The sequence below is a fragment of the Pseudorca crassidens genome, chromosome 1 (genome assembly GCF_039906515.1).
Source record: "Pseudorca crassidens isolate mPseCra1 chromosome 1, mPseCra1.hap1, whole genome shotgun sequence".
In the NCBI taxonomy this organism is placed as follows: Eukaryota; Metazoa; Chordata; class Mammalia; order Artiodactyla; family Delphinidae; genus Pseudorca; species Pseudorca crassidens.
In genome coordinates, this window is record NC_090296.1 from 107,804,646 (window position 1) to 107,829,086 (window position 24,441).

At 44.7% G+C, this 24,441-nt stretch overlaps 1 protein-coding gene across 3 annotated transcripts in view; it reads right to left on the bottom strand.

Moving 5' to 3' along the window:
• Window positions 1–24,441, bottom strand: part of MYO1E (myosin IE) — a 205,307-nt gene that overhangs the window by 105,315 nt on the left and 75,551 nt on the right. For 2 of the 3 annotated variants that reach the window (XM_067748572.1, XM_067748554.1), the window contains exons 1-4: window positions 15,201–15,230; window positions 12,173–12,316; window positions 3,374–3,463; window positions 232–326 (exon numbers count right to left, since the gene is read on the bottom strand). In XM_067748572.1, the coding sequence (XP_067604673.1) occupies window positions 232–326; window positions 3,374–3,463; window positions 12,173–12,316; window positions 15,201–15,215 (344 nt within the window). In that variant the 5' untranslated portion in view covers window positions 15,216–15,230. Of the gene's footprint in view, window positions 1–231; window positions 327–3,373; window positions 3,464–12,172; window positions 12,317–15,200; window positions 15,231–24,441 lie in introns of those variants that run through there. The other variant, XM_067748563.1, reaches the window with a different exon arrangement.

Consider the following 24,441-nt stretch of genomic DNA (forward strand, 5'->3'; position numbering starts at 1 on the left):
CCTTAATACCTTAAGTGACAGGGGTATAAAAAGCAACCTCACAGAAGCTCAAATCTTTTATGAACTGGAGTTATAAAACAAACCAAGGCAAAGTTAACAGGCTGCTTGCTACTCGGATACATTAACCAGCCTCTGGAATGAGCAACTACTGCAAAAGCATTGCTCCGTGACAGAATCCTAAGTACAGCATGGTCTCATGTTCCCTGGACCTAAGAAGGCTCTTTTCCATACCTGATGATGACACACTGGTTCTCTCTGTCAATGATCATGTTTCTGTACATATTATCTGCAAGAGCATAGATATGTGGTGGGTTTTCATACTGTGCCTGGAAAAGAAGAAAAAAAAAAAAACCAAAAAAACCATGGTCAGTTAGAGCAACACATTACATTTCTTTTCTTGGCCTTGGCAATGAATACACCACTGTATAGTTCCAGCCTTAAAGGTTGCATAATACAAGAATCATAAACTTGCTAAGGTCATGAGGAGGTACACCTAAAGCAATGAAGATGGAATTTGGAAGGACTCTTCTGTAAGCCTATGTATGATTCAGCCTTCAGACATAACCATTGTCTTCAGAGACTCCGATACCACACCCTTCCACCCAGCACGCCTCTGTAGACCACATTCCATTTCTAAGTGTTTCTGAAGACATTTGGGCAACAGGTCTTAAGAGGGCCTTACTAAAAACCTGGATCTGACTGGTATTAATTCAGAAATTCTAGTTTTTTTTTTTTCTAAGAGGTAAGTTGAAGATCCTGGGACCCCACAGGAAATTAAGTGAGACTATATGAAAATAAGGAAAAAACTTAAAAACTTTCCATTAGAAGAAGGCAGGAGGTGTGGTTCTTTAAAGAGATAAACAGATTTGACCAGTTTGTCCCATCTCAGTATGGAAAAACAAAAAATCCTACCACACCAAGATAGCGGGTTTGTGCTTTTATCTCATGGGATATCTTAGCTATGCATAAATATAAATCCACCAATAAATTCACTGCGTCAGGACGACTGCAGCCCTGCTTCCTTCAGTTTCTTGGCACCACTTCCACCACTTCCTCAAAAATCACTAAAAAGAATAATACTTCATATGGTGGAAAGCTGGAGGAAGAACACGCCTTCAATTTGAGACTATCTACCATAAAAGAGTGAAAAGAAAGCCAAGTCCAGAGGGAGAAGACATTCAGGCTCTGTCTTGCCCTTCTCTGGTTCGCATCTCTAGAGTGGGGATAATAACGTCCATGGTACACATCTCACAAGGTAACTGAGATGAAGGATGGGAAAGTAATTAGAAAAGGTAAGTAAAATGCAGCGGTAAAGCAGAATCTACTTAATCCAGCTTTGAGCCTTGTTACACAACAAGTTACTACAGTGTAAGGGGCCTGGCCCAGAAATTGCCACTCACTGCAAGCCCTGGTGGATCAGAGTGGAGCGACAAGGGGTGAGAGACTGCTCGACGCCTGCACAAATGGTAAGCACGGGTGTTTCCAGTGCCCACGGCTCCCCACATGTGAGCGGGGGGCTCAGAAAGGAAACTGCTCATGAGGGTCTAGCTTATGCCTGGGACTGAGGGACTGAATAATTCTATACAGGGACAAAAATAATGCCATTGCTGCCTTCACCTCATAGTGAGAAGGGATGCGTAGATGGCACTGCAGGATAAGAGTCTTAAATTGTCTTCTTCCAGCCCAGACTGCTCAAATTATTATCTTTAATACCTCTTTGAAAACAGGGAGACAGGAAAAGAAAAGAGGATGAGGCACTTCTCTGGCGGTCCAGTGGTTAAGACTCCCAGCTTCCACTGCAGTGGGCACGGGTTCAATCCCTGGTTGGGGAACTAAGATCCTTCATGCTGTGCTGCGTGGCCAGAAAAAAAAAAAAGGATGGAAAATAGAAGGAAATGGAGTAGAGAGAAAGCTGTGAGCAGTGGAGGGAAAGGAGTGGGCAAGTCATTGCCCAATAAGGCTTCAAAGTCACTTAGCTAGTTATACTTGACCTCTGCACGTCACTTTTTAGTTTTCAAATTGGTTTCCCATCTATGGACTCCTGGTACTTCTCAGCTACTGATGAGAATTATAGGGTAAGCATTTCCTCTACCTGATCTTCCCTTAGGCTTGAAAGAAAGTCACTGAGACCTGACTTCAACTCCCAGCTTCAACACTCAATATATTCAAGTACTTTACCTCTCTGAGCTCCAGTTTCCTCATCTGTGAAATGGGGATGAAGAGTAATCCGCAGCCAGCATACAGGGCTGAGTTATTATGGTTGCAAGTGTAACATAGTACCCGGCACTAAGTAAATACCAATTTTACAACATTCTGTTACCACTAGCAGTTAAAAATAAATATATATTAAAAACTTCTAGGGCATATCTTTAAAGAGAACTCTTCAAAAAGATGAATGGTCTGCAAGGGACTCACGTAGCAAGGCTTCACAGAGAAATGGGAAGAAACAACACGAATGCACAGCACTTCCACCCACCCCGCTTTGGCTGTCATTGAGGACGCCAAGCCGGCTCCGTGCCTGCTGCCCCGGGGCCCTGCTGATCAGGGCGCCAGGGCAGGGCCCAGCCTCTACTGACAGTGTTTCCCTTGTGCTGGGCTTCCATAAAGGCAGCATTATCAAAGGTCTTTCGCGTGGCAGCCTCCTTCGGCTCCAGCTACCAGCACCATTCATCTGGCAACCACGGGGTGGGCTCTTGCTCTGGGTAAATTGCCTTCCACTTCAACTGATGAATTTGTGTGGGCTCCCTTTTGTTTGTTTTCCAGGGGTCAGGATTAATGAACGCTCTTGTGCTTCTGCTGGAAAGGAAAGAGGGAAGGAAAAAGATGCAGAGATGGGGAGGCCTGGGGAAGTGATGAGCCATGGGATGAAATATATTAATTAGGATTATGGATTCTATTTTGATCACACAACTGAAATGGCTATGGAGCTGGGTCTGAATAGAGATCAGGGTCACATTAATAAATGAAGTAATAAAAGATTCATTTTTCATGTTCCACTCATAGCCACAGCTTAAGTGATTTGCAGAGAAAAGTTCCCGTTGTCCTATTTATTTTTTTTTTTTACCGAGTAGTGTTTTTTTTTAGTCCTTAGAATTTTGTGACATATGTGGAAGGAGGAAGATGCCTGAAGCTGTAAGTCTTACATCCTGTTTGACTAATTTTGTATATAATGTTCCAATAATAATACTCCTATGCTTTTTTGAGCTGTACTCTGAAGAGCAGCACATTATTAAAAATCAAACAATGTCACCTACTTGCGTTTCCCCAATAAACAATTCATAATAAGAAAATGCAAATGTATTGCAAACTTCAATTGCCCATGCATCATAAAAGCCCCCAAACACTACAGTAATTTAAGTGGCATGTAACTTACCGCTCCTTGGTACATTTCAATTTCCTTTTCCCCAAAATATGGCATCTGCTTGAAAGGGTTGACTGAGATTAATACAGATCCTATATATGTCTGAGTTTAAATCCAGTTAAGGTCTATCATTAATCTTCATAGCTATACATTTTTTGAATTAAGCAACCAGATGTTATCAAGAATTCATAATGATTGTCCCAAGGAAAAGCTCACGTTTGTCTTCTAAAAGATTACAAATAAAGACAAAAGCAATTACCAACTAGCTCAGGTTTTGTTCTCCAGGAAGAGTAACTGACTTAATTACCGAAGTGTTACTAAAAGAAATCGTTATTTTAAGTGAATTGAAGCACATTCTTTCAAGACTGATGACATGCACAGCTAGGAAAAAACGAAACAAGTGACCAAGGAGTAAAAAGAGCAAATATTTTTTCCTTGGAAATTTCACGTCTCTTAGGTACACTAAAAACATATTCATTTACCTGTTTAACAAGTACAGGGGTATAAGATGAACTGAACAGTCCTGCTCTTTTTTTGTTTTTTTTAAATTTATTTTTGGCTGCGTTGGGTCTTTGTTGCTACACATGGGCTTTCTCTAGTTGCGGCGAACGGGGGCTACTGTTCGTTGCAGTGCGTGGGCTTATTGCGGTGGCTTCTCTTGCTGCAGAGCATGGGCTCTAGGCACGCGGGCTTCAGTAGTTGTGGCACGTGGGCTCAGTAGCTGTGGCTCGCGGGCTCTAGAGCGCAGGCTCAGTAGTTGTGGTGCACGGGCTTCACTGCTCCGGGGCATGTGGGATCTTCCCGGACCAGGGAGTGAACCCATGTCCCCTGCATTGGCAGGCGGATTCTTAACCACTGCGCCACCAGGGAAGCCCCAGTCCTGCTCTTTCAAATCTCTGGAGAACTGAGTTGTTTCCATAAGTGGTATTCAGAGCAGAAAATTACAAACCCACATAGATCAGGTTTAGGGAAGAAGGTTTTATTTCTGTGTGGGAAATCCCAGAAGGCCCTGCAGAAGACAATGTGTTACATATGCCCCCAAAATGAAGTGTTATTATAACATACAAAATATTTCCATTTATCATTCAACAATCAACTAGTTTGAACTGGATGTCTACAACACGCCAGGCATTGTTACAGATGCAGAGATACAGCAGTGAACAAAATGGACAGAAGAGATAAAACTCCCTGCCTAGAGCCCGTGCTCCGCAACAAGAGAAGCCACCGCAATGAGAAGCACGTGCACTGCAACAAAGGGTGGACCCCACTCGCCGCAACTAGAGAAAACCCATGCGCAGCAATGAAGACCCAATGCAGTGCAAAATAAATAAATTTTTAAAAAAAGAAAGAATGTAAAGCTATGAGATTTCCTCCTCCAAGGGTACATTTATATATTCACATATTAGGACCTGAGTGTCAAATAGAGCAGCACAGGGAATCTGGTCGGATTGCCTAGCTCCCCACACCCAGTTCTATTCTACGCTGACCTTGAGTCACATCTCTAAGCGGTGGTTATTGGACGATGGGGTAAATAGGACCTACTTGATAGGCCTGTTATGAGAATTAAATGAAACAGTATAAAATGGTCAGCACAATGTTTGCTATGTAGTAGAGGCAATGTCCTTGATTCATACACTTCAGGATGCTCATTCTGTCACGTTAACATCTCTGGGATGCAGTGCTGGTATTATTATTGAACACAAATGAGCCAAGAGTGGAATGGATCATATAATATTTAAAAATTAATACTTATACATGAAAGTGAGAATAGGGTATGACTGGGTTGCAATTTTGCTTGCTTTTTCACTGAACAGAAAGATCTTCAGAATTGAAAGGGCTGAACATGAAACAGTAGTAGACAAGATGGGGTCCATTTTCACTGCACATCCAGATACACCCAGCACTGCTCTGGGGTCAGGCCATGGCACTAAGAGAAAACGCAGATGAGACAGTGAATCATAACTGAAAATCACTACAGAGTCACAGACGAAGGGCCAAGAGCAAACGTATTTCCAAGTGCCAAAGTCAGAGGAGGCCAACCACACGTCAGTGGGCTGTTTTTTTTGAGGTAAAACTTAGAACAGATAAATTTATTGTTAGAATTATTAAGCAGGTCAGACGTCTTCATAGTGTTACAGCCAAGACTAAGTGTTGATGATAAAAACACTGATCGAACACATACATGTATACATGGCACTAATCTAAGCTCCTAATGACAATCCTGTTACTATTTTTTCTTTTTTTTTTTTGCGGTACGCGGGCCTCTCACTATTGTGGCCTCTCCCATTGCGGAGCACAGGCTCCGGACGCGCAGGCTCAGCGGCCATGGCTCATGGGCCCAGCCGCTCCGCGGCATGTGGGATCTTCCTGGACCGGGGCACAAACCCGTGTCCCCTGCATCAGCAGGCGGACCCTCAACCGCTTGCCACCAGGGAAGTCCCCTGTTACTATTTTAATCCTATTTTACTAGGAGGAAACTGAGGCATAGAGAAATCTTCAACATTCAAGAAGTACAGCACTGCTACGACCATATTCATTTCAGAAGTAGATGTCTATGCCTACATCCATCCCCCAAATAGGATCTTTCCATGGAGGATGGTGCTCCTTCCTCAGTTGTAAAGGGACTGCTGTGGATGTCACCTGTCCTAGATAAACCAATCCCTGCACTCAGAGAATAAAGAGCTGCCAGAGGACCCAAGCCAAAGGAATCACCAACCCAACCTTGTTCCCCAATAAATAGATCTAGATTGGGTTGCATAAGAGCTCCTATAGGTACCAACATTTAAAAATATTTCTTTATTTATTTTTGGCTGTGTTGGGTCTTCGTTGCCGCATGTGGGTTTTCTCTAGTTGCAGCGAGCAGGGGCTTCTCTTGTTGCAGAGCATGGGCTCTAGGTGCACAGGCTTCAGTAGTTGTGGCTCACGGGCTCTAGAGCACAGGCTCAGTAGTTGTGGCGCACGGGCTTAGTTGCTCCGTGGCATGTGGGATCTTCCTGGACCAGGGCTCGAACCCGTGTCCTCTGCAATGGCAGGTGATTCTTAACCACTCTGCCACCTGGGACGGTCAGGAACCAACATTTTTTTACTGTTAATAGTCTGCTATGTGAAAAGACATCTTGTAAAGTCTTGATTTTCACTAAGTAGTCTACATAAACTCTGGCAAGGAGACATTCAAAGAAAAAAACCTCTTTTGGAATATTCTAGGCCAATCCTGAATCCATGACTCAGATTGGAAGAGGGATCCAGTAAGGCTCTCGCGGGCGGTATTATTTGGGAGGACTCCTGAAAAATAAAGTTTGGTTTGAAATGAATAACGCTGTTCCTATCTAGCTACAAATTTACTTAAATCAGAATGGAGACAAGAGAATTTGATTTGGAAGTTAAAGGAAACAACTATGTTTTTCCCACCTGCTTGGGTCTGCAGAGACCTCAGCTACCTCCCTGACAGCACAGGTCATCTACTGGGTTGGGCCACTTCTCCAGGTAACTCTAATACCCACTCCTGCTCCCTGCTGCATAATTCAGGTGTGCCTTTGGAAACAGCTGTTCCGTCATTGTCTCTACCCACACGACCTTTAGCTGGAAAGGTGTGGCCCAAGGTTAATTCTCAAATTGTATGCAGATACACAAGGTTATGATTAAAAATTAAAAAAACCGGAAATAAGATAAATGCCATCTTATTTAACAGCATATGCAAGACAGAAGGCAGCTAATAGATCTTTCATTGATTGTTTCCCAATTACTACTCTGTGGATCCTTGTACTTTCATCAATCTGCAGCAAGAATGACAAAAAGAGAAACAGTGCCCTGAATTTTTTATAAAGCCCAATGTATTCAGTATAAAGGACCATCCTTTATTCTTACACTATTTCCTTTCTACTTTTTGGGTGTTAAAATAGTCTTTCTTTTATGAAATGTGATGGTAGTGCAGCTCCTGTAAATTTGTTTTTAATGGTCTTATAAGGCAAGGTTAAGCGTTTAATGTTTTTTTAAAAAAAAAAAAAAAAATTTAAATAGCCAGTGAATTCCCCCAAACTGCCCACACTGATGTAGTCGACCTGCCTGGACTCATCACTGAGGTGGGGCAGGGAGGTGAGGTGATTTGTGTGAAGTCACATATGTGGAGACGACAGAGCTGGAACTTGAGCCCCTGGCTCCGGACACCAGACTCACGTTCATCTCACTGCAGTGGCTGCCCCCCAACATGAACTGATGGCCAAGGGTCAAACCTCATTCAAATCAATGGCGCTGCCCTGAGCTCCGGTTGCTCTGGCGCAAGTGTCTTAACTCCTAATTCAAGGGCTGAAAATGCCAAGCACACTTGAGCATGTGGTCTTTGAGGAAAAACAAGTTTGGAGAAAGTTGGACCAAATGAGCATGGAGTGCTTTGTACAGGAACTATTTTTGTCAGCCAAGTGGCTATAAATGATATCTCACCAAGCAGAGGGAAAATACTGCAAGGTTTCCCTCCTATATTTTAGAATGTAATTGTAAGAAGTGTGGAAACACTCAAGAAAAATAGATAGTAAATGAAACCTCCCTGGTCTTAGGATAAATAGCTGAAAAAAATGGGGTTTTGTTGGTTAACAGTGTTCGCATATTCCAAGTAGATTTTTTTTCTAATGTGAAACAAAGAAATGTTCAGTCAGCCTGAATGCATTAACAATTGATTGTTCCAAATGCTGACCTTCAGTACGAAACAATGTGCTGCTATTAGATGTAGAATAGGTAAAATGAGCATTTTTATAACTTAACCTAAAGGCGAATCTCTTCTTGTCTTAACTATTAAGCTTAGGAGAGAGAGGGGGAAAAACTCATTCAAAATAATGCTACTCTATCATAACATTCCCTTGGCATTGAACTTATAAAGGAGGCTTCTATCACTTATCAGAGGAAAAGATTCACAGTTAGACCCTTGGTATTATTTCGTAAACATCCAACAGAGCCATCAAGCTTCCTCAAAGCTGAAAGCTGCTCTGTGCTATTGCCGGAAAGCATGCTGATGCCGAGTTTCTCATATACTGAGTGGGCAGAGGTTTCTACAACACGAAGTCTATTAGTGGTCAACTAACTCATTTCCTTGGAAGAACACACGATTAGTCAGTCATTGATTCAAAGACATTAATTCAAAGGCTGGGAATCAGCCCCCTCTGTGTGAGTCACTTTGAAATTCTGCTGTCTGAATATAAAAAGCGAGTCATCATAGTCAACAAACTTTCAATGAACATCTACTATAATGCACCATGCCAAGAATTATGCAGGAAACTAAGAAATAAACAAGGCAGGATGATGCCACTTTTTGGCTAAAATTAACAAGAAAGCACATGTATGTATAGGTATGTTTATATGTGAGTAAATTGAAAAATATACAACAGGTTAATAGGAACAAACCTTATATGGTGGGATAGCAGGGGATTTTAATGTTCTCCTTTCTAGTTAACTGCATTTTGTAAATCGTGTTAAATGAACACATATTGCTTTAAAGTGCTTTTTAAACTTTGCTTTTTAAAAGGTATAGAAGACATAGTCCCTGTTCTTAGGAGTTTCTAGTGTTTTAGGGGTAAACGCGATCTGTACGGAGAAAAGTGAGTCTGTCTAGGTTGATGATGGGCTGGCTGCTGATAACCACTGACATATTTTTCTTTTCTTACCCAGTTGATCAAAAACCATGCCTATAGGGCTTCCCTAGTGGTGCAGTAGTTAAGAATCTGCCTGCCAACGCAGGGGACACGAGTTCAAGCCCTGGGCCGGGAAGATCCCACATGCTGTGGAGCAACTAAGCCCGTGCGCCACAACTACTGAGCCTGCGCTCTAGAGCCTGCGAGCCACAACTACTGAGCCCGTGTGCCACAACTACTGAAGCCCGTGCACCTAGAGCCCGTGCTCTGCAGCAAGAGAAGCCACCGCGATGAGAAGCCCGTACACCGCAACGAAGAGTAGCTCCCGCTCGCTGCAACCAGAGAAAGCCCACGTGTAGCAACGAAGATTCAACGCAGCCAAAATTAAATAAAATATAATTTTTTAAAAGAACAAACCATGCCTATGTAAATAATGTAATAAACTGAGTCCACGTTCTAAGAACATTCCAATGAATAATGAGTTCAACTACATCCACCGGAAATGAGTCTTCTATGGGCTTGTCAATAAACCAATCCTCCATTGAAAAGTTTCTATGGGGCTTCCCTGGTGGCGCAGTGGCTAAGAATCCGCCTGCCAATGCAGTGGACACGGGTTTGAGCCCTGGTCCGGGAAATTCCTACATGCCACAGAGCAGCTAAGCCCGTGCACCACAACTAATAAGCCTGTACTCTAGAGCTCTCGAGCCACAACTACTGAGCCTGAGTGCCACAACTACTGAAGCCCGTGCGCCTAGAGCCCGTGCTCCACAACAAGAGAAGCCACCGCTGTGAGAAACCTGCGCACCGCAACGAAGAGTAGCCCCCACTCGTGGCAACTAGAGAAAAGCCTGTGTGCAGCAACGAAGACCCAACGCATCCAAAAATAAAATAAATAAAATAAAATTAATTAAAAATTAAGAAAAAATAAAATAAATAAACAAAAGCTTCTATGGTAAAATGCATTTGAATGTCCAATAAGCAACTTTATCATTGAAGTTTTGGAACATAATTCAGAAATACGGCAGGGGGTTTCCCTGGTGGCGCAGTGGTTGGGAGTCCACCTGCCGATGCAGGGGACACGTGTTTGTGCCCTAGTCCGGGAAGATCCCACATGCCGTGGAGCGGCTGGGCCCGTGAGCCATGGCCGCTGAGCCTGCGCGTCCAGAGCCTGTGCTCCGCAACGGGAGAGGCCACAAGAGTGAGAGGCCCGTGTACCGCAAAAAACAAAGAAATATGGGAGGAACTTATACACTTGCCTTAGTGTACGATAATAATAACTAATGCTTACTTTGTACTCACTGCATTCATTATTTCATTTTACCCTACAACAGCCTCATGTGGGAGGTTTTATCATCACTTCCATTTTACAGGTGAGGAAATCAAGGAACACAGATCACAAAACTTGTGTAAGGTCACCAAGCTCACGCAGATTAAAGCTTGAAGCCAGTCTGTCCAGATTCATCCCAACTCTTCCTGATCCGTCATCGGCCAGTTTCCATGTGCCTTAGGTCTTGCACATAAAAGTGATTAAAATCTTTTAATAGATGATAAGCCCAGATAAAGTGAGCATATTTCAATTTTTTGACCAAATAAAATGAGAACTTACAACCGAATAAAACTGCTTTCATACAATTAAAGGAAGCTCTGTGCAGGTATCTAGGAGTCAACAAATGTTTTCTGCAAAGGATCAGAGAATAGTCTAGGCTTTGCGCATCATAGGGTCTGTTGCATATACTCCACTCTGCCACAGTAGCATAAAAGCAGCCACAGACGGTAAGTAAACCAACAAGCATGGCTACGTTCCAATAAAATCCTGTGGTGGGTGGGATTCTGTGTTTAGGCAGCGGGCTTCCACACCTGATCAAAATGCTATTATAACGTGGCTAATGAATCCAAATCTATCTATTACTGCTTAAAAGCAGAGGTTTAGGGATTTAACTACCCAGATATTTGGAAAAACTTCCTGTGGTAAACAAGAAACAGCACACTATTGGTTAGAACCCTCCAAGTGCCTTGGAATAATGTCTATTAGTATTAAGCCCTGGTGAGTTGAACTCCCTCCTCACCAATGATAGAATAGGCAGTCCCTGCAGAAGTACTGCTGCATTGCTATGGGTGCTTTTACCTAAGAGTCAAAGGAGTGGTGTAAATAATAAACAGAAGCTACGAATGTGAAAACTTTACCTTCCCAAGGTTTGGGGGTTAAAATCTAAAATGTATGTTATGATAGTTGCAAAGACTCCGCTTTGAATGATCATCCAGAACGTCATACCTTCAGAAGCCACCAAGAGCATCACGGTTAAACTTTCTGGTACTACTATATAGATTTTCACAGACCCTTGCTTATCTATAACCAACTCCACAATAATTCTATTAAAAGAACTTTACATAGTTGCACCAAACAGAACTCCTGAATCCTGTAGGAACTTAAGCAACTATCACAGTTCTCTGTTTATAATGAAGTCAACACACATTTGAATCAAATTTCCATTCTGAATTTTTTAAAGTCCTACCAAAAAAAATGGTATCTGGCAAGCTAAAACTGAAACATAAAGAACTCAAGAATATCAGACATTTTCAACAGTTCATCTTCACTTCTCTCTCATGTTTCTTTTCATGAACATAAGAATGCAGAAAAACTGGCAAAATGGCATATTTTTTTGCATGAGGCAATCTTTTTTAAACCTTTTAAGTCTGGACTTAACTGTCTCTGCTTTGCAATTAGGGAGCGCTATCGACAGAATTCTGCAGACCAGGACATTCTCTAGGAAGAGCACAGGTTTTAGACACCACGTGCGTGGCTAGAGCACTTCAAAGGTACAGTGCCATTGACTGAAATAGAGGAATACTGGCTGCATCTTTTTTTTTTCTGGTCACACGGCGCGGCATGTGGGATCTTAGTTCCCTGACCAGGAATGGAACCCGTGCCCCCTGCAGTGGAAGCACGGAGTCTTAACCGCCAGGGAAGTCCCTGGCTCCATCTTGCTTTTGTGAAATGCCAGGGGAAAACTTTGGCACCATCTCTGCCCTTCCTACAGCCTGAACCAAGGGACAGAAAGTACAAAACCACATTCTGCAATGGTGAAAATGACTTGAGCATATAGTGTCAGTTCAGAATTTCAGATGGATCTCTTATACTAGGATGGACATGTCATCTCACTTAGAAATGTCCAAAGAAACCAATAAAGGATACAAAAATGTAGTCGTCCATGTATCTCTTCTTTAGATTCTCCACGATGGCATTCTCTGTGATCTTGGAGAGCAACACCATGTCATCCACGCCACTGTGCTTGACATTGTGGCTCTGCCAGTGGTACCGGTAGGCACCTTTGCTTCCCTGCAAACAGAGAACACACAATTATAAGGATGGTTTCTTTTCTCCTGGAGGAAAAAAAAAGTGTCACTGAGTTCCCAAATAGTCCTTATATCAAATGAGAATGAGCAAAGCAAACAAAGATCTTGCTATCAACAGATCTGGATTCAGATTTCCGCTTTGCCACCTAAGCGAAGTGGGGAAAAGTGATCTAAGCTTTTGTGTCACTTAGGCTTTTGTCTCTGTAAAAATGGGAGAAATAAGACCCAGTTCATAGAGTTGCGGTAAGGATTAAATAAAACGACATGTAAAGCACCAAGCCGTATCCAGAGTACAGCACAGTAAATGATCAACGGGCTTGGATAATTCCTTCAACCTTATTGTTTTGTAGAATTGACTGGTAAAATAAGCAATGAAACAGAAACGTTCTGGACTTGGCTTGCAAATTATATGACGGAACTCAGAAGTGGAAAGAATATGTATCCCACAATGGCTAGGTCCCACTGTCATAATTTCTCAAGCCATCTGAACTGCTTTCCATCCATGAACTTCCCACTGTCGATGTAATACTGGCCTTCCACATTCAAAAGATAAGCTACATTTTTTACCCTGATCACTGCTATATTAACAAGGAAATGGACAGGACGGCCTCAACACGCTCACAGAACACGCTACGCACAGAAGAACCTCGTCTGATCTCACAGCTTCCTTGGACAGGTAGAGCCCTTGTCTGCTTACTGGATTTACAACTTAACACCACGGGTGGCCTCTGAGCATCCTGTGGCCCGCAGGGCTTCCTATCACTTGGCATTTCTGCAGTGTGATCCCCCATGGGTTGGACTACGTGCCAAGTCCTGGAGCTAAGGGCAGATGGGAGCCCCATTGTGGCTGCATTTGGGGAGCTCATGGTCTCCTGAAGGACGTGAGAGATAGCCACCAAATGATTCATCATTTGTGCGTCAGCAACAGTCAACACGTAAACGCAGGTAAAATGGGTGTTCCAGCAGTGGGTGGAGACTCCTTTGTCCCAGGAGAGACAGAAATCACTTCCTGGAGAAGGTGCCATGTGAAGTGGACGTAAAATATTTTGAATTTGCCAGACAAGACTAGACAAGGAAGGATATTCATTATAATTTACACTCACGGTGCAAAAAAAAAAAAAGCCAATACACATGAAATAATGACAAATAATACATGGCAAGATATTAGAAGACTCTCCCTTCCCTTCAAGCTCTCCATGCATCCTACTGGACATGTCACACACTGGACAAGCATGGTGGGCATTGAATCAAGCAAGACTGGCTCTTCTCCCTCCTCAGGAGTTTACTTTTTTTTTTTGCGGTACACGGGCCTCTCACTGTTGTGGCCTCTCCCGTTGCGGAGCACAGGCTCCGGACGCGCAGGCTCAGCGGCCATGGCTCACGGGCCCAGCCACTCCGCGGCATGTGGGATCTTCCCAGACCGGGGCACGAACCCGTGTCCCCTGCATCGGCAGGCGGACTCTCAACCACTGCGCCACCAGGGAAGCCCAGGAGTTTACTTTTGAGAGGAGTTTGGATAAAGGAGAAAAAATTTCTGAATTAGGGTATCTAGAAAGGCCACCTGCTCAAACGTCAAAACTAGGATGAGAAAAGGCAATAGGCTCTTTGAGAGAAGGGGAAGGTGGAAGGAAACAAGATAAATAACATTTTAAATTTCACTTTAAAAAACTGTTTAATGCTTTCCCTGCAGGAGACACGTGCCCTTTGAAATGGCAAAATCTAAGAAGCGCTGGGAAAGCAATTATTAAAAAACCAGCCAAGGAAGGGGCCACCATAGGAAAAGCATAGTGCGATGGGTTCTGGAAAGGGTTCTGGAAACCCTTTCTGGAAAGCTTGCCACCCAGGCTGCCTTACAGAGGGAAACTGTTTATATGATAAATTGGACTTTCTCAGAACCACACGCAGCATCAGTTCCTCAATCAGTTCCAAAATTACCTCAAACCTCACCACTCCTTATTCTTGAGGAAAAGCAGAAAGCACTGGCCACAGCATGACTCACTGGATCTCAATGGAAGAGTTGAGAGATCTCCATCTCCACCTTCTATTTCCACCCAGATAAAGATTCCTGGAGACTCCTCCCCTCCTCCACCCTCCCTGCTTTCCCAGCTTGAATACTCTTTCTGGGCACCTGCAAAAATTACTCTGCATAGAAAACTAGGGTCCTGGAGTAACTAGCCAGTAGGTGTGTGCGTTTGTTTCTTTTTTACCCCAATAAATATCTACCTACTTAAAAGAGGGCAAAAATATTATTTTCTCTTTAAAAATGTAAGCAGTTGAACAAAACAGAAGGGCTACTAATAAGCTGTTATTTAACATGTGCAAAGGACAAGAAATGTAGGGGCTCCGTGTCATAGTGTATGTGTTTGTACTGATCCACAGAAATGCCTTCTCAAGGTAACCCAAGTCCATCTTGGTGCCCAATCCAACTGTCTTTTCTCTCTCTCACTGCAGTGTGATACATTACTGTCTGTCCCATCTCAAAGGTAGTGTCTTCTTCCTAACAGCAGTTACTCCCCAGTGCAACAGGGCTCCTCGTGGAGTGCATTGATTCTCATCGTCTCAAATATCCCTCCGCACAAAAAAGTCCCCGGCTGGGTCTCCAGACTTCTATCTACAAGAGGGTAAGGAACCAATAGGATACCTGACAGTTACTATAAGCAAGGCAATGAGCCATTTGATTTGAGGCAATTGCTTTTTTGCTCTTCCAAACAACCCTATGAGAGAGGGGTTAACATTCCCATGCTACATGCAAGGAAACAGACGCCCCAAGCAGTAAGTAGCAAAGGCAAGATGCGAACCAAAGTCTCTATGATTATGAACTCATTCAAACATCACGGGTTCTTCACACTTTCTCCCTAGTGACTTACTCGATATTTCCACATGTTATGTTTAAATGGCAACAGAATGCCATTTATCTGAATTCATCACTAAAAAGACATAACTGAATTCATCACTAAAAAGACAAACAGTTGGAGGGTCCTCCGTATCCACGGGTTCTGCATCCGCGGATTCCCAACCGTAGATCGCAGATAAGAAGGGCTGACGGTACGATGCCATTTTATATAAGGGACTTGAGCATCCAGGGATTTTGGTATCCACAGCGGTCCTGGAACCAATCCCCTGTGGATACAAAGGGAAGACTATACAATTTTTGTTAATGGCCACCTTCTCTTAGCATCAAAGACTAAAACACTGGAGCTATTTTTCACCTGACATATTTCCTATAACCAATTTGGTCACAAATCTCTCTCTGTCCCCCACTTCCTCCCAGGCTATTATAGTTATATATGTGAACTCATTCAATCTTCACAATCATCTCCTATACTATGTATTATCTCTATGTTACTGATTTAAAAAAAAAAAAAAAAGTAAATCGCCCAAGGTCTTCTAATTGCAGTTCCTGTCTTTATTGACCCCCACCCTTACTATGCTTTTCTCCTCCCCCTTCTCCATCCCCCCCGCCCCGCCCCCCGAAATTCAAATGCACTAAAGGGAAGGAGGGAAAATAGCTAGGGATGCTGGGAGCACCTTAGAGCCTTTCAGGGAAGGCTGACCCGTCCTTGGCAATCCACAGAACCCACCCATAGGCAGATGAAAGCTGGGACAGGGCTGGGCTGGGCAGTTCTAGCGGAGGGTGAGAACCGGATCCGGGAAGCTGGAAATGAAACAAGGATGCATAGGCTCTCATCCCAACCCACGGAAGCTTCGAAGTTCCCCACAGTGAAAAAGAACAACTGTTTAATGTTTTTCTATAGGGGACCACAGTGTTTGATCATAGTGTGACTTTCCCAGAAGCCTTCCTTGGAACATAGCCACTGACAGAGAATAAGTGGGGAACACAGTGGGAAACGGTTATCACCTTACAACCCTAGACCAGGGTCCCCAACCCCCGGGGAGCGGCAGACCAGTAAGGGGTCACACAGCAGGAGGTGAGCAGCAGGTGAGCGAGCAAAGCTTCATATGCCGCTCCCCATGCTTGCATTACCACCTGACCCATCTCCCCCAGCATCCCCCCCTAGCATTCCCCACCCCTCCCCATCCCCTCCCCCATCTCCATCCCCCTCCCCTCCCCCGTCCCCTCCTCCTCCCCTCCCCACCATCCCCACCCCCATCCCCCCACCCCTACCCTTCCCCCATCCTCCCCCTCCCCCGTTGGAAAAATTGTCTTGCACGGAAACCTGTCCCTGGTGCCAAAAAGGTTGGGGACCGCTGCCCTAGACAATGTTCTCAGAAGCTGAAAGTTGCCTTCAGACCACAAACTACTGTCCTAGAATTGTGTGGACAAGAATGGTGTTCCTGGGGCAAATAACCTGGACTTCTTTGCTTCTTCCTCCTGCCCCTGACTGGGAGCGTAGGGGCAGGATGGGCTGCCACGCCTGCTGGGAAGACGACCCGAGGGACGGAGACTTCCCCATCTGTGTGAGGAGGTACATTTTCCTCAGATGACAGAAGTCCAGTTTACCAGGCTAGCACCTCAGTGAGACTCCACTTCCTTCTCTTCTGTGGGCTTTTTGGATGGGGTAACTCCTTTTAGATTCCCCACCAAAAAAATGGTAACATTTTAAACAAGTAGGGGCACTCAGTGAGGTATTTCATTTCCCAACAGTTCTTGGTAAGTGAAGCGACGCTGTACAAAGGACGGAAAATGGCTGCTGATGTGCCAGCTAAGAAATGATAATAATAACAATGATAATGATGATGATGATAAAAAGTTACTCTTAGGGCTTCCTTGGTGGCGCAGTGGTTGAGAGTCCGCCTGCTGATGCAGGGGACACGGGTTCGTGCCCCGGTCCGGGAGGATCCCACATGCCGCGGAGCGGCTGGGCCCGTGAGCCATGGCCGCTGAGCCTGCGCGTCCGGAGCCTGTGCTCCGCGACAGGAGAGGCCACAACAGTGAGAGGCCCGTGTACTGCCAAAAAAAAAAAAAAGTTACTCTTAGCCCTGACAATGATTACAAATTACGAAAGAGATACTTCTCACTAGGTAAACGTTGAGTGCAGACTTTCTCTGGTCCACAGTTACTTCCTAATGATGAAACAGTTGATTAAAAAGCATGGATTCACGTGCAAGTTCTAAAACGTCGGGTATGCCCACATCCACTTAATGGCCCGGTGTACCCCTCACAATGAAGGGGTGGCACCAAGACACAGGGGTACCTCACGCTGGGGAAGAACCCGGTCACTGATTTTATTTATTTATTTATTTATTATTTGCGGTTCGCGGGCCTCTCACTGTTGTGGCCTCTCCCGTTGCGGAGCACAGGCTCCGGACGCGCAGGCTCAGCGGCCATGGCTCACGGGCCCAGCCGCTCCGCGGCATGTGGGATCCTCCCTGACCGGGGCACAAACCCGTGTCCCCTGCATCGGCAGGCAGACTCTCAACCACTGCGCCACCAGGGAAGCCCCCGGTCACTGATTTTAAAAGCATAAGTGTCATGAACTGGTGTGTGTTTAGCAGGGTGGGGACTAGGGTGAGCAAAGGGGAGTCAGCGCACGAAAGCAGGCACTGTTGTCTCCTGAAAGCCAACCTCCACTCCCACGGAGAGGGCCCCAGGGCAGTCCTGCCCACAGCCAGGGCTCTGCACATACTCTCACTAGTGTCTCTGAGCATTTTCCTTCCTTGGTTCATCCCGGAGAGAGGAGACGACCATATACTGGGTAACTACACTTCTTCATACGTCCTTCAGACGCCCAGGAAAGGGAGGCCATCAAATGTGCTGGGTAAACACAACAGGCTCAGTGTTGGGCAGGGCCTGGGGAAGGAGTGGCCATAAACGCCCTTACCCTCTTGTAGAAAGAATACACAGCACAGTATCTTTAGACAGTCATGTGGAAATAGGGATCAAAACTTCAGTCACCAGGGCTTCCCTGGTGGCACAGTGCTTGAGAGTCTGCCTGCCGATGCAGGGGACACGGGTTCGTGCCCCGGTCCGGGAAGATCCCACATGCTGCGGAGCGGCTGGACCCACGAGCCATGGCCACTGAGCCTGCGCGTCCGGAGCCTGTGCTCTGCAACAGGAGAGGCCACAAGTGAGAGGCCCGCGTACCGCAAAAAAAAAAAAAAAAAAAAAAAAAACACTTCAGTCACGGGACTTCCCTGGTGGTCCAGTGGTTAAGACTCCGAGCTCCCAAGGCAGGGGGCCCAGGTTTGATTCCTGCTCAGGGAACTAGATCCCACATGCTGCAACTAAGACCCTGCACAGCCAAATTAATAAATAAATAAATATTAAAAAAAAAAAAAGAACTTCAGTCACACAGACCAATATATAAACTGTTAACTAAATAAAAATAAAATGCATACCCTCTTTGATCCAGCCATTTTATTTTTAGGAATTTACCTCAAGATCTACCAAGGATGCCAAGATGTAAGTAGAAGGTTGCTCGCTGTAACAAAGTCTGTAATGAGGAAAACTGGACATATGGATTAGAGACCGATTAGAACATGGCACTCCCTGCAGGTGTTCCACACGGTCATTGAAAGCAATCTGCCTGTGCTGACTTGGAAGATCTTCAAGATCCCCAGTTTCATGAAAATAGCAGTCAATACGTGGATTTAGTATTCAAGGACTGCTCTTGCCTAAACTTTTTAAAACATATGTGTTGGGACTTCCCTGGCGGTCCAGTGGTTAAGACTTTGCCTTCCAATGCAGGGGGTGTGGGTTTGATCCCTGGTTGGGGAGCTAAGATCCCACATGCCTCGCGGCCAAAAAAACAAAACATAAAACAGAAGCAATATTGTAACAAATTCAATAAAAGACTTTAAAAAAATAAAGGACATCAAAAAAAATCTTTAGGGCTTCCCTGGTGGCACAGTGGTTGAGAATCCGCCTGCCAATGCAGGGGACACGGGTTTGAGCCCTGGTCCAGGAAGATCCCACATGCCATGGAGCAACTACGCCTGCGCACCACAACTACTGAGCCTGTGCTCTAGAGCCCGCGAGCCGCAACTACTGAGCCCACGTGCCACAACTACTGAAGCCCGCCCGCCTAGAGCTCACGCTCCGCAGCAAGAGAAGCCACCGTCGTGAGAAGCCAAAGCACCGCAACAGAGAGTAGCCCCCGCTCGCCACAACTAGAGAAAGCCATGTGCAGCAACGAAGACCCAAAGCAGCCAAAAATAAATAAATAAATTTTATTTAAAAAAAAAAATCTTTAAAAAAATTAAAAAAAAAAAAGACGTGTTATAATTGTTTTCTTGAAAGATACACAAGGTTCCATTGGGGAGAAGGCCTGGGGTTTGGGGAGAAAGGTGACTTTTACTCTCCATTTTAAACTTTGCTGCACAGTTTACTTTTTTATTGCTGTTTTAAACCATATGAATGTGTTAGTAAAATTTAAAAATAAATAGAAATGTTGAATATGATGCCAATACTATCAAGCATTTTCTGGGGGTGATGATTTCTGGAAAACTGGGGACTCAAATGTCCCCAATGTTGTAAGCGTATCACTGCAAAAGGCAGATAGACCATATTCTTATTGTCAACAATGAACAATGGGTAATGCTCTGGCCTGACGAGCTGAGCTTGTTTTTTAATGGGATTTTCTGTCCCAGTGAGTCGTAACAGGAAAGGCTTGGAACTATCTGTTAGACATTCATCTTTTAATCGACAGTCTGGGTATTCTACCTTTAGCAGTTCTGCTGTTTGCCTGGAATGAAACACTTCCATTGCAAACGATGGGGAAAAAAAAAAAAATCAACCATAAATATTTGTTTGTCTACGTGCCGGGCATAGTAAGCCAGCATTGGGCTTGCAATGTGTTTCAACTTTATGGAACTTAGACCCCCCACTATTTTGGTGGTATGAAGATGGATGTCTGAAGCAAGCATTTGTGGGTGCTGAGCTGCAGTGAACAGAGTGCAAGGAAGGGGTGTTTCTGGAAGAGGTGGAGGGTAGGAGTGGGAGTGTGCAGTCAGGAGCCCACAAACACCCCTATTCCCCTCAACCTTTAAGGTAAATGGAACTGACTTTTACTGAAACCATAAATATACACCGAAGCTTTACAGCTCATTGAATTCTCACAACACCTGCAAGACATGAATATTACAATCGCACTGTCACTATTTTACAAATGGGTAAAGTGAGGTCTGGGATTATAATGTACCACGTTGCCTCTGCTCGGAGGGGCTGGGGATGGAAAAGTACATGCGGGGCTGGCACACAAAGCAGGAGCACAGGAGGCTCAGTGAATGTAGAGGATGTGTTTATTGGTCTCAGTCACGTAGGTACATGTGACCTGATCAAAAGTTGAATATTTGTGTAGCATTTCCATATACATGGCTTCAGTTAATCCCTGGGACAAAGGGCCAGCGCCGAGACTTGTCATCAGGACTTCTGGCTTTCTTTTCTTTGCTCTTTCTGCTACAGCACAGCTCACTTCCGATACCATTATCAAGGCCAAGTGTAGACACTGGCTCCAGGATCACTAGATCCAGTGGTTTCTAAGCCAGGGTTGGCTAGAGTCACCCTTCCTGGAAGTGACTAGAGCAAACCTAATTTATCATCTAAACCGAGACACTCTGTGTGCAGAAGGGGATGTTGTGAATAATAAAGCTGGAACAAGAGGCATCAACTGGGACTGTCTCAGGCCACACGGTTGTATCTGTGACCAGCTTGATCCCAGAAAAGTTATGGGCAGCTCTCAAAGACCAGCCCTCCCAGCAAGATCCTCAGGGTCTCCCACAAATCACTCAGCTTCTCTGAGGCTCTCGGGGCTTCTCAGCAGCCTGCTCAGGAGGAGGAGGTTCCTGACATTACATTGCCCCCAGGGGACAATCATACCAACCCCCAATCCCTCTAGGGGTAGAGTTGGTTTTACATGATGACATGATGACATGATGACATGATGACATGATCTGGGGGCAAAGTGTGGATGGTACACACCAGGCTGGCAACACTGGCTGGACTAATTGATTGGGGGAAGGAAAAAAGGTTTGGGGGAAAAAAAAAAAAACAAGAGATGGTCAGGAGCCCAAATTTGGTTTTAATTGCATATGTGATATTATTTATATAAAACGATATCTCTATGTGACAATACAGTTGTTAAAATGATGCAGTTATTTATCTAAGTGTACTTTCTGTAGGGTTTTATTTCTCTGCTGAGTAAATATTTATAAAATGTGCACACACATATACAGTTCTTTTCAGTGAAAAAGAAACTAGATCAAATACTTTGTACAATGAAATATATGTATAAATGACATTTTCCCCATATTCTCGTTATTCCATGTCAGCTTTGTTCACCCCAGTTTGCAGCTATAGTAAACTCTTCTTTAAATAACAATGGGCCCCTAGCAGGAAAAGAAACTCCCTTTCTTTCACTTACTCTGACTGAAATGTGGCTCCCAAAAGGATGGATTTTTTATATCAATGAACAGTTCGAAGCTAAGATGTTATAAATGAACAGTTAACATACTCCATCAATTCTAAGATGCATTTTTTTCATACTTCTAACAATGTGAAACTAGGACATGTCTTACAACCAATGTTGTGTCACAGCTCAACTCATAACCAGTAGCATCTTAGGCTTGATAAATTGTGGCATGAAACACTTCCAAAGAGCCAGGCCCCCCTTCCACACACTTTACAAATGTGAAGTCACTGAATATCATCAAGATATTATAAAGCTTCAGTTATTCTGGAAGCATTGTACCATGTATTAATGTCACTTCAGGAACTGTACAGTGGTTTTACTGGTGAGGTTGATGATTGCCCAGTTCTGGAGGCTTTGCTGTGATCATTTTTGTAGCTGTTGCTTCCGCGCCCCCGTCCCAAACAGGATGAGGGTGAGTGTCCTGGCTGACAAGCAGCTCCCATCAAGCTGCCCACACCAGACCACAAGTTTGCAAAGCAAGGTAATCTCCTCTTCGACCTGTAAAGGCATGTTCCATTTGGACGTCTTTCAATCTAAAAATTCCTTCAGTATTAAGACCATTGAAGCAGGAGACCCCCTTCCCTCACTGCTGCCCCACAGGTGATATGTCCTCCCCAGTGGATTACACTGAGCTCTGGCCTTCATTTGCATATACTATACTCCCATGTTTCCTAAACCTCATTTTCAATAACTTTTACAACTCTTCTATATCCAAGTTGCACCACCCCTATGCGTCACATTTTTATATAAACTGTCCTTTTTAATTTGGCTAAAGCCTAAACAACTATCTCCATAAAATCACCAGTTTTATTTCTTCAGTGTGTTAAATAATGAAGATAGGGCTTCCCTGGTGGCGCAGTGGTTAAGAATCTGCCTGCCAATGCAGGAGACGTGGGTTTGAGCCCTGTTCAGGGAAGATCCCACAGGCCACGGAGCAACTAGGCCCATGCGCCACAACTACTGAGCCTGAGCTCTAGAGCCCGCGAGCCACAACTACTGAAGCCCATACACCTAGAGCCTGTGCTCCGCAACAAGAGAAGCCACCGCAGTGAGAGGTCCGTGCACCGCAACGAAGAGTAGCCCCCGGCTCGCTGCAACTAGAGAAAGCCCGAGCACAGCAACAAAGACCCAAAGCAGCCAAAAATAAAATAAATAAATTTATTTAAAAAAATAATAATAATGAAGATAAACGATTTTAAGTACACGACATGGGGTCAGACACACTGACCTTACCATGCACCTTGCTGCCATATCCCACACGTGGGGACCCGCTACCCCTCTCTACTGGGCCCATTTCCGCCAATTTCAAGTCTAGCCATAGAGAATTTAAATGGCTTCTATTTCCCAGACGTATTTTTCTCTGCCGTGGAAAAAACTCACCTGGCAAGACTAGATCCCCCTTTCGGTAGCAGATGAGAGGCTAGGTTTCGTTTTCACAAGTAGAAACTACTCTGAATTCATGTCCCAAATCCCCTGCACTTTCCATCAGGGGTCCCCAGGGCCCTCCCTCTAGTCCTCTTGCCTCAGAAAACAGCCACACGTGGGACATTTTATCGGTCCCCTGGGTGAGGGCTTGTCCTGAGGCTGACGAGGAAATTCTCTCTTGGGCACCTGCAATTTATTCTTTCTCTCTAGGGAAGCACTTTCTGCAAGTATTATCAGCCCTGTTCTATCGTTCTTCCTCTCAATCTTTAGGAAATCTAGGGCAGTGGCTCTCTCCCCAGGGGAGAATATTCTTCTTGTACAACAGCTAATTCTCATTACATACCAGCACTGTTTCCAACAGTTTTTTTTTTTTTTTTTTTTTTGCGGTGCGCGGGCCTCTCACTGCTGTGGCCTCTCCCATTGAGGAGCACAGGCTCCGGATGCGCAGGCTCAGCGGCCATGGCTCACGGGTCCGCGGCATGTGGGATCTCCCCGGACCGGGGCACGAACCCGTGTCCCCTGCATCGGCAGGCGGACTCTCAACCACTGCGCCACCAGGGAAGCCCTGTTCGCAACATTTTATACATGAAAATTTATTTAATCCTCACAACCTTACCAGGCAGGAAAAATGAAGCACAGAGAAGTTAACTAACTTGCCCAACCCCAGAAGCTGGGCTTCAAATTGAGGCCGATTGGCTCTCAAATCTTTGCACTTAATCATTATACCCATTGCGTCTTGTGATAAGCAAGTGGATGTGGGAAACAGCAATAATGCTAGAGATAATAGTAATTGCTTTATTGCATGTTTAGTAATTGCCACGTATCAACTTTTTTTATCCGCACAACAGCATGAAGCAGATACTTTTATTACTGGTACATAGGGTACCGTGTGCAAAGCCCAGTATCTAGGAGCCCACAGAGCAAGCAGTCTGGCCCTACATGGCCTTGGGAGCACATCTACTCCCTGCCGAGTCCCCAGCCTGCAGGGCCGTGTCTGGCACACGGTCGTGGCTCAATCAGTACTGGTTGGGCCGATGAATTCCCAGTGGCTTTGGCTCATCTCAGAACCAGGTGTATGTCACTGTGGCAGCTGTCAGTGGGGTAAACGGGGGTCCTGGGCCCAGAGTCTGCCCCAAGAAAGAAAGAAGTTTCTAAAGCTTTCCTAATGCCCCCAGCCCAGAAGATCAAACGGAAGAGATGCTGCCCTGAAAGACACTTCTCCTTCTCTTAACGGTCCAGTGTCAGACAGGTAAGGAAAACAGGCTAATTTTGACCACAGGGTGAGGACATTTCAAGCTACAAGATAAAATGA